General features: G+C 59.4%; 4 protein-coding genes across 5 annotated transcripts; 2 read left to right on the top strand and 2 right to left on the bottom strand.

Moving 5' to 3' along the window:
* Nucleotides 1–416: 416 nt before the first annotated feature.
* H310_04347 lies at nucleotides 417–1804 on the bottom strand. 2 transcript variants are annotated; one of them, XM_008868664.1, is made up of 3 exons: nucleotides 1195–1804; nucleotides 698–1164; nucleotides 417–648 (listed from the first exon to the last, which is right to left on the bottom strand). In XM_008868664.1, exons 1-3 carry the CDS (start codon nucleotides 1754–1756, stop codon nucleotides 487–489), a joined length of 1191 nt encoding a protein of 396 aa, XP_008866886.1. In that variant the 5' UTR covers nucleotides 1757–1804; the 3' UTR covers nucleotides 417–486. The 2 variants fall into 2 exon arrangements, with proteins under 2 accessions (XP_008866886.1, XP_008866885.1); XM_008868663.1 differs by having other exon boundaries at nucleotides 698–1804.
* Nucleotides 1805–2934: 1130 nt separating this feature from the next.
* On the top strand, nucleotides 2935–4470 carry H310_04346 (hypothetical protein). Its single transcript, XM_008868662.1, has 4 exons — nucleotides 2935–3493; nucleotides 3546–3602; nucleotides 3674–3869; nucleotides 3916–4470. The coding sequence occupies exons 1-4, from the start codon at nucleotides 3030–3032 to the stop codon at nucleotides 4261–4263; spliced, it is 1065 nt and encodes a 354-aa protein (XP_008866884.1). The 5' UTR covers nucleotides 2935–3029; the 3' UTR covers nucleotides 4264–4470.
* A 154-nt stretch (nucleotides 4471–4624) lies between these two features.
* H310_04345 (hypothetical protein) lies at nucleotides 4625–6364 on the top strand (the record flags this gene model as incomplete). The annotated part of the gene is made up of 4 exons (XM_008868661.1): nucleotides 4625–4745; nucleotides 4794–5552; nucleotides 5597–5765; nucleotides 5818–6364. 4 exons carry the CDS (start codon nucleotides 4625–4627, stop codon nucleotides 6350–6352), a joined length of 1584 nt encoding a protein of 527 aa, XP_008866883.1. The 3' UTR covers nucleotides 6353–6364.
* A 318-nt stretch (nucleotides 6365–6682) lies between these two features.
* On the bottom strand, nucleotides 6683–8348 carry H310_04344 (hypothetical protein). Its single transcript, XM_008868660.1, has 4 exons — nucleotides 7819–8348; nucleotides 7541–7768; nucleotides 7144–7480; nucleotides 6683–7102 (listed from the first exon to the last, which is right to left on the bottom strand). The coding sequence occupies exons 1-4, from the start codon at nucleotides 8269–8271 to the stop codon at nucleotides 6741–6743; spliced, it is 1380 nt and encodes a 459-aa protein (XP_008866882.1). The 5' UTR covers nucleotides 8272–8348; the 3' UTR covers nucleotides 6683–6740.
* Nucleotides 8349–9631: the final 1283 nt, after the last annotated feature.

Raw genomic sequence — 9631 nt, 5'->3', positions numbered from 1 at the left:
GTGACATGCTGCTTGAAGTACGGACAGTACGCGACCGTTCCGAGAACATTCTTCTGATACCGACATTGCTCGTCAGAGTGGTACACTGGTCAACATGGACATCTCACGTCACTGCCAATCCCGCCGCTCTCGACACCATTCCCTCCACAACCAACGGCAGAGGTGCTGCCTCCGTGGTGCCCCCACCACAAACTCTCATCCTCTTGGCAATGCCCAACGAGCAGGCAGCAACGCCCTCGCCAGCCAGCCTTGGCGCCGACGCACTCGGCAGAGTGGGGTCGTGCAGGATCCACGAGTCTACTCCAGCATTCCCTTGGGAGGTACAGACCAAGCGTGCATCTTGGAGGGGATGCTGCGAAGCCACGGATATGTCCATGGGCGGGAGATGCCCCTTCATCGATCCTTGATGAAATATGGAGAGGGGGAATCATGGGGGGTGCTTTAGAATGCAGTACAATTCGTCATGCTGTCCAACCCAGACATGGTCTATTTGGGCGAGAGCTGACCGCAGTGCACCGTGTCATTGCAGTCTCGGGGGTACGTCGTCAAGGCCCGCTCGACTTGAATCGTGGTGTGGTCGATGCCCTTCGAGATCAAGTACTCTTGTGCCTCGTGGAGGGGATCGTCGACGTTATCTTTGTGCGTCACCTGCACCACCCACGTGTGAGATGCATCATCATGCAATATCATGTCGTACCAGGTGCACGCTGAGCGAAGGGAGGCCGGCGTTGAGCGACCAAATGTGCAAATCATGTGCTTCCGCGACAGACGGGAGGCTCTCGAGTCCCTTCATGATCTCTTCCGTGTCAAAGCCTTCAGGTGTGCCTTCCATCAAGACGTGGACCGAGCCCCGCACGATGTCGATGGTCGTGTACAGCACCAAGATGGAAAACAAAAAGGTCGCGATCGGGTCGGCCACTTGCCACGCCGGGTTGTACCAAATCAATGCGCCAGCAATGCACACACCGAGGCTTTGGATAAAGTCGCCCAACGCGTGAATGTACGCCGCTTGGATATTGAGGTTTTCCAGCGTCGGCTTGCCGTTTGAAGCTTCCTTCTTGCCGTGGTCGCCGTGGGAATGGCCGTGCTCGACGTCGTGGTGTCCGTGGCTGTGGTGGTCATCGTGGTCATCATGTCCATGGCTATGTCCATGATGATCGTGGCCTCCATGGCTGTGCCCGTGGTCATCGTGGCCTCCATGGCTGTGCCCGTGGGAAGCCCCGCCAATGCCGTGTGAGTGCGAATGGCCAAGGATTTTCATCAAGGCGAGGTTCACAACCAGGCCGATGGTCGCCACGATGAACATGAGCTTGCCATCGACGTGCTCTTGGGGAGAGTCGCTGATTGCGTCTTGGAACCGTTCGATGGCGGCGTAGACCAAAAAGCCCGTGAGCACCCAAATCACCAACACGCTAATGATCGCGCCGAGGATTTCCGCGCGGTGGAACCCAAACGTCATGTTGGAGCTGGCCGGCAACGTTTGGACCCAAATTGCAAAGAGGGAGATGCAAAACCCAGCCACGTCGCTGAGCAAGTGCGCGGCATCAGTCATGATCGCAAGACTGCCGGCCATAAACCCACCCACGACTTCGGCAACCATAAACACGAGCGAGAACAAGCACGCCCATTGCAACTTCTTGCGCGCGCGCAGCGACGATTCCGACAGAGCCACGGGGGTCTTCTTCTTATCAGGGGCAACGAGGGGGGTCGACTCGGTCGACGTGGCGCCATACGATGCATGCCCGTGCGGTGCCATGGAAGATCCTTATCCGACGGGAGCTTGCGCGACCAGTGAAATGCCAAAGCGGAAATGGTAGCCACACAACCGCGTCGCGTTATCCGGATGACCCCTCAATATAGAACAAAAACACCGGCAGTCCGGTAAACACAATGTAATTTGGACAAATCCAAAGCACCGTTTCCCTTGGTTTTACTATTGCATAATGGCTACTGGATGTGTTGGTCACAGTGGAATCTGACCCAATCTGTGGGTACGGCCGGGGGATACCAACACCAAGAGAAGCGCACGGAGCGAAGTCGTCGCAGTCGCTGCATCCTGCCGCCCGACGCCTTGGACGGCGCTTCGCGAACGAGGATGAAGAAATGGAGGCGCGAGCAACTTTGGGGCGGGCCACATTGCGTTTTCGCTGCGACGTTCTATTCGAAGGGCGAGATCCATCATCTGATTCGTTTTCTTCTCCAATGTCGCATGGTCCGTAGCGTTGATGGAGGCGACTCAGGCTTGACAAGGCAATCAGATAGGAAACAGACTGTCCAGCGTGCAATTCTGAAGAGCGGCATGTGTGAGGGCGGTGCCGTGGGCTTGGCGCAGGGATGCGCCAGGACCGGTCAGACAGGCCTGTGGCCATCCTGGAAAGATGAGAAGTACGGATAATCATCCGAATACCCTCGCAATTCGCCTAGATAAGTATGAGGAGCGCAGGAGATCCATGCATGTGTGTCGGGAAGGCTGGAGGGAGACTACCCGACCGTGCCGCTCCCAGACGAGGCGTGCTGGGCGACATGGCATTCCTTTTGCGAGCGTACGCTCCTTCACATGACCCCTCTCCTGGCTGCGGGTTCTCGACGCCCACATGGGAAAGCTACACGTCGAGTGGATGACGACTTGGCCCTTCCAAAATTGGACCCAGATTGTGTTTAAATCGTACGGGGTCGTCGTGTTGGTGGGGGGGAGCCTAGTTCATATCATGGCATGGAGTGCATACCTCCTACCAACGTGTATCGGGCGGCGCTGATAGCAAGCCTCCGGTCGGTCTGCCCCATTAGCCCCTACGGCGCGTGGATAACGTTGACACAAGCGTCGCGACGGACACCTCGGTTGCATCGTCGGAGCGTGGAGAAATCGATGGGCAGCTAGGGCCTTTCAACATGCCGCCGCCCCCTGTCAGGCAGACCAAGGGAGCGAGCGACCGCCGGGACAACCACCCTCTCGATACCACGGTCATCCGGATAATTTATCCAGCACGTGCCCGAGAGTGAAACGGCTGCGGCCAACGCGGTACGTCGCGATGGATCCGCGGTTGGAGCATGCCCAGTCCGAGTCGGAGTTGTACCAGACTGTAGTGCAAGCACGACAGGAGAAATTGCGCTCGCAGCTGCACAAGGTGGCAGGGCAGAAGGCGTTTCTGCGCCACGAACATCGCCGGTTGATGCTGCAACGGGCGCTACTCGAGTCCGAGCACCAGAGGTTTGAAGCCTCGCTCACGTCCGACTGGTTTTGCCACGAGGACAGATCGTCAACGACAGATCGATTGAGGATACAAGTGGGCGACCAGGAATTTGAGATATCCATGGCGATCGCACGAAAAGACCCCAAGTCGCTGCTGGCCGCGCTCGTTGCAACCGACTCGCCGCTTGGCGCGGCTGAAGTCGGGTGCTTTTGCATTAACCGCGACTGGAATTTGTTTCGAGTCATGCTCAACTTTTTGCGTGACGGCGTGCTTCCCAACGACCCCAAACTCCTTCGAGCGTTGTGCGTATGGCCCTCTTGACTTGGGCCACGATGCATCATCCGTGGTTTGTAGATACGTCGAGAGCGAGTTCTGGAAGTTCGAGTCCCTCAAACTCGCCATCGAACAGGGGTATGTGCTGCAGTGCTTCTTCCGTGACCAATGTGCTGGGTCGTGGCTTATGCATTTGGAAAACATGGTAGGAAAATTCAGCTGAAAACAACTACCGCGACATCAAACGTCGGAGTGGAGGGGGCCAGCCATGCCAATGCGGCTCGGCCAGCGGAAAGCACGGCGAAGGGTATTGGTAGCAACTCCACGAGCAGCAACAACGCCAGTGCGACTCGGCCGTGGTGGAACGAGCCGCCGCAGTGGTGGGGCAAGGCCACATTGCCAAAGGTACGTGTCAACTTGCAGTGAGCAGCGCATTGACTTGACGAGGTAGACGTCGGATGGGCCGAAGAAGGACGAAAAGCCCGACCCGTACGCGTGGTGGAAAGGGTCCAAGTACAAGGGCAACGACTACGCCAAGTTCTTGACGGACCAACTTGCAATCGAAACTGGCCCACCGACAGCAAATCCACCAAGTGGAAGCGGTGGTGGCGGGGCTTCGTCGACTTCGCAACCGTCGCAGCAATCGTCGTCTGGGGATTCCTCGTATCTCGCGCAATCGTTGTTTAAGGCCCCGTATCAAGCACCCGCTTCCAGCAACAGCGCGCAACCAAGCGCGCCAAAGAAGGACGAATACCCATTGCTACGAAGCACGTGGACGTCGTTTCGACATCTCGCCTGACAAGTCCAGCATATCCTCGAGGCGCTTCGCCACCGCTGCGTCGCTTCAACCCCTTGATCGAATGCCCATGCCACGACCCGATCTTAATGCACCACACTTGCTTCTTTTCTCTGTCGTCCTTCACCATTTCATCGATCCCATCCTGCTGTCGAAACCAGAACCGTTGCAGGCTCCAGTTGTGATCATCAATGTCGTTCCTCCAGCTGCGATCACTTTCCCTGAATCCATGCTTAGGATGAGCTTGATAGCTCAGCTCTGGGCTCCGTCGTGCAGCATGTGCTGGCGCGCGGTGTCAAGCTGCACCGTCGCTTCACGTTATCCGGATGAGTCGCCTTCGTATCCGGAATTGCATACGTCGATGATGGCGCAAGGTGATGATGATGCAGTAGTCGCCAGCGCGGTGCTGCGGGCAGTGCACGCCACGCTGGGGTCGGCATACGTCGACTACTACACATCCCAAAGCAAGAATCGACTGCGGCGAGGTGTGCTCTACCCTTGTCAAAGGAACTGAACAACGGACAGGAGTGTAGGCAAGCGACCAGCATCGTCGGGTGACTTGGAGCTACCGTTTGCCATCGACGTGTTCAAGGCTCACATCACTTCGCTCCACCAACGCGGCGCTGCTTGCAAGGACGCTCCTCTGTCTGTGACGACCGTCTCCACGTACGGTCTCACGCGCGTGCGAACGTATGCATCATCGACGTCGCTCGGCCACGAAATGGCCACGTTCCTCATGGAAGACGACGAGTTGCGAGCAGTTGTGGCAGATATCCGCGTCTGCGGCAATGGAGTGTTGACATTCACGAGCCACAGGCACTTGGAGTGGCACGCAACGCACGGGCGGCTGCCATGTTCGATGTGCGGGAAGTTCTTCAAAGGGCCAAAGGGAATCCGCGTGCACCAGATGCTCCACCACGACAGCTCGTTTGCGTCTGCTCAGGGCGAAGCGTTGGCAACGGACTTGCAAATTGTCGTGTACACGGCGCCTCTTGTGGTCCCAAGCCGCGACTCGGCGTCTTCCACGTCTCCCTCGCCGACATCCCACCCTCCAGTTCCGTCGGTGCCAGCACCGATCGCTCGGATATCAAATCCAGGCATCTTAGCCGCACAAGGTGGCCATCTCTCGACCCTCAAACAGCTAGTGGAGCAGAGGGGGTGGAATCCGCTCAGCGAAGACCACAACGGGTGCAATGCGCTCGTGTGGGCTGCCGGCGCTGGCCATGTCGACATTTGTGAATACTTGGTCACAACATGCGGCTTGGATGCCCGCGCGCTTCAGGGAAAGCGAGGTAGGTGCATCATGGCCATCGATTGCCCCTGCTTCCTCGTGTAGATATGCGACGGAGTCCATTGCACTGGGCGGCGCGCAATGGCCACATCAACATGTGCGCGTTCTTGGTGGTTGACCTGGGGGTCGATGTCGATAGCCCGACCGACGACGGTACGACGGCTTTTCACTATGCCGTGTGGAATGCCCAGCTCGCCACGTGCGTGTGGCTCGTGTACGTTCGACGATGGAGCGCACCATCGCCTCACCGTGGTGCTGCTGCATAGGACCACGGGCCAGTGCAATGTGCACTCGATCAACTCGTACGGATGCAATGCGTCGCAATGGGCGTGTTTGACGGGAAGAATCGACGTCCTGGCATTTCTGCACCGCCAGCGCGTCGACTTCAAGCTCGTCAACCATAACGGCCACAGCGCGCTGCACAAAGCCGCGATGAAAGGGCACATGGACGCGTGTCGATGGCTGGTCGCTGTCGCTGGGTTGGACCACAGGCACATGCTAGAAGACGACGATGGGTTCACGCCCAGCAGGTTCGCCATCGAAAACGGCTACCCCGAGCTTGGCGCGTACTTGGCCATGGCCGCGATCGACGCCAACCACGACCTTGAAGCCCGCGACAACTCGACTCTCCTCTGGTCCGTGGAGCAAGCCACACCCCACTGCCATTGCACCTGTCCATCCCTTCGAACGTACAACGCACGAGTGATTTGCACGAAAGCGTGTGGCGCCAGCACCTGCAGTCGTTCACGCCATGGAGATTCAAGTCACGTGGATGTGCGGAATGAATCCTGCGACTGCTAACGTAAATCGGTTTGTGGGGGCGGTGCCGTGCGCCACTTCACGCCGTCAACGACCCATGCGGCGGTGACGGCGTGAAGTGGCGAGATGACTCCATCCTCCCCCCATGCCGTGTCTCGCGAGATGTTTGTCGGCACCACGGTCGAGTCGAGCGAGGCATGTTCGCTCGATTTTCAACAGACCGAGGGGTCATAAAGCCTAGCACGACCACCGCCTCCTTCGCCCACGATCTCTTCCAAGACGAGTCTAGTGTGGGCCCTCGAACGTCGCTTCACGCACGGCATTGCCAAGCCCGTCGACGGGGTGCTCTCGGCCCTGAAAGCAGCGTCCACGTGAAAAAGTTGGTCTTGGTTATGTTGGCACACGTTGGGATGGTGGGTCGTGTGGTTAGTTACTCGAGGGCAGCTACGATCTGCCTGACGGCGTCGGGGTTGTACGACCGGCTCGTCTCGAGCAAGTCGCGGAGCTTTTGGTTGCAACTGTCGCGGTCCGCCGCTGTTTCGTCAAGCGAGGTCGACTCGAGCTGCCGGAGCCCGTGCTCCGCGTCGTACTCGTCAAAGAGCACAATCTTCGGGGCACTGTTCGAGTGCTGTCTCTGCCCCGACTGGCGCCTCGATCGAGTGGCGCGCATGCTACCGTGGTCGTCCTGATCGTGTCGTTGATGGTGCGCCGAGTGGACGCGGTCGAGTGCGGCGGCAGGGCTCTCGGCATGGCTGGCCGCCGCCTCGGACGAGTTGTTGCCATGCAGCATCCCTGGAAACACGAGTGAGCTCTGGGCCACAGTGCTGTCTCACCAGGGGGGACCGTCATGAGCGGAAGGGTCTTGGACAACGACAAGTTGAGCGGGTCCTTGGCCTGCTCACTGCACGCGATGCAGACGCGCACGGGCTTTTTGCAATCGAGGTCCCACAATGCCGAGCACTCTTCGCACACGGTATGGCCGCACACGCGGCACAGGTGGCGCTTGACGCTGGCAAACAGCAGCGACACCTTGAACGGCGCCTCGCAGCATGCACAGCAGTGGGCTTTCGACGCCATCGCGTCGACGAGGCGGCACTGGCTCAAGTTGACCGTCCGCAAGTACTCGTCGACGTTCATGCATTCTTCCGCGAGTTGCACCAGGACGGCGTGCTACGTGGGCGCGCACGGGTGAGAGAGGACGGCGGCGAGCCATCCACGTCGACAACGTACGTGAATATCGTGGGATACGGTCCCGTGGAGCTCGACGCACACGATCTGGTGCATGTCGAGGACGGACGAGTTGCCGTCGTTCTCGATAAACACTTGGCCGCTGTGGTAGATTTTGCCGCGGATCATGCCAAACTTGTCGTGTAGCGGCGGGCATGACGCGAGGTCGACCGAGTGGATGGCGCGCGCCCACCCGCGGCGGTCCGCGCCGTCGTGAAACTCGTCGTGGTACTACAGACACACCGCGTCAGCATCGCCGCCACGAGTCGCTGACGGCGTACCTCGACGTAGCAAAAGTCGCGGTCGGCAATCACGGACGGCATCTCGACGGCCATCCAGTTGAGCGCAACGTAATGCAGCGGCGCGACTTGGTCGCGATGGACGAGTGGATACAAGCACCGTCGATCGAGCACGGACGGGTGGAGGACGTGCTCGTACGTGTGCTGGACCGTGTTGGTGTAATACAGGTCCGCGATCGCGTCGACCGTGCACGAAACTTGGGTGTGCGCACTCATGCACACCAGCCGTGGGTTGCCGACGTCGTGGCCGAGGCGCATGGACAGGCGGCGCTGCGTGCGGTGGTGCGTCGACTCGCAGTAGATCGGAAACATGTCCATGGCGCGGGCCTGGCGGACCAGGTTGCGGCACGCGTCCTTGGCGTTGTTCACAAACGACTGCCGGTCCGTCGCCGACAGCTTGGGCGGCTCAAAGTACGCATGCGGGAGCCGCGCCATCGCGACACGAAACAGAATCGCGGCGGCGTGAGTCGCACCAAGAAGCGTATTGGGCGACGTGATGCTCGTCCGTGCTAGCGACCACTTTTCACATGTCCCCCACCCTGAGTATCACCTACAGTACATTGGTTTTTGGCGTAGTGGGATGCGCGATCGTCGGGATTCTGGTCGTCGGCGGCGTGGGTGCGAGCCACGCAGCACGACATGGTTGGAGGCGGACCAACGGCGGCAGGCTGCGGCTAGCTGGAGGCATGGGAAAGCAGCGACTTGCGCCTGGGTGCCGCCTCCGCTTGCCAACGCGTTCAGCTCCCACTCTTGGCCTGTCGTCGTTGCGTTGGCAACGGGACCAGCATCAGCGGGTCCCACCTCGCGCTGAACCCTAGTTTTTCGCAGCTCCACGCGCGCAGCGATCGACCGGCGGCGGCATGTGGTGGCGTAGCGGCGGCCGAGAGAAGCGCGCCACCGACTGGAAACATTTCAAGCAGCAGCAAACGATGTGGTTGCGAATCAAGAACGGTTCGCTATTACTTGCGACGAGGTCAAGCACACGTTGCCTACGGCAGGAACTCGTTCCACACGACAAATCTTGCGTCGTCACGCCTGGGCTCGCGCGAAGGGGGCAAAGCAAGGGCGGCGCATTCCAGTGGGGCACCACGATGCGCTGGATGCGTCGGCGGGGTGTCGGATGGGGGCGACCGGGGGCTCCAGCAGAGGGTGCAAGTGGTGGCAGTAGATCGACAGCATGGTGAGCGATGCCCAGACGGCTGACGCCACGCGCGACTGGAAATTCATCCAACCGACGTACAACGTCTCCTTGGCAGGAAGCAGCGCCGCGACCGACCTGTCGGGATGGCTCAGCATCGTTTGCGGGGGGGGGCTGACGATGTAACCGGCCACTTGTAACGACTTGAGCCGGTCATCATGTCCCACGAGAACCGCACCACATGCAAGGCGAAGCTTTCCTGACCAGGTTCAGGACATGGTGGCCGAGCTTTCGCCAAGCAACTTCTCCTCGACCACGCTTGGCTCGTACGGCTACAAGACAACTGTGGGCTATACCGAGAGGGGCAGAACAGTTTGTCGGTGGGGCAGTGTCACGCACAGAAAGGATGGCTCCATACAACTACCAGAGGGCTCGTACATGTTCAACATGAGCTGTATGTAGCACAGAGTTCCTGTGAATTCACGCGCGCTTCACCACGGATGCACCGGAACCCTGGCAATCTGCATGCGATGTTCCAAGCACGGGCCCCCTCGTTCCACGACGATGATAGTCGGGGGCCTGCTGACAAAGAAGCGACTGCCAGGGGTCAAGCATGTATGCCCTGTATCGATGGATGCATGCGGATGCAATGGCACG

Source organism: Aphanomyces invadans (genome assembly GCF_000520115.1).
Source record: "Aphanomyces invadans strain NJM9701 unplaced genomic scaffold supercont1.7, whole genome shotgun sequence".
Taxonomy (NCBI): Eukaryota; Oomycota; class Saprolegniomycetes; order Saprolegniales; family Verrucalvaceae; genus Aphanomyces; species Aphanomyces invadans.
Note: the sequence above shows the minus strand (reverse complement) of the source record. Positions and strands in the feature narration are given on the sequence as shown.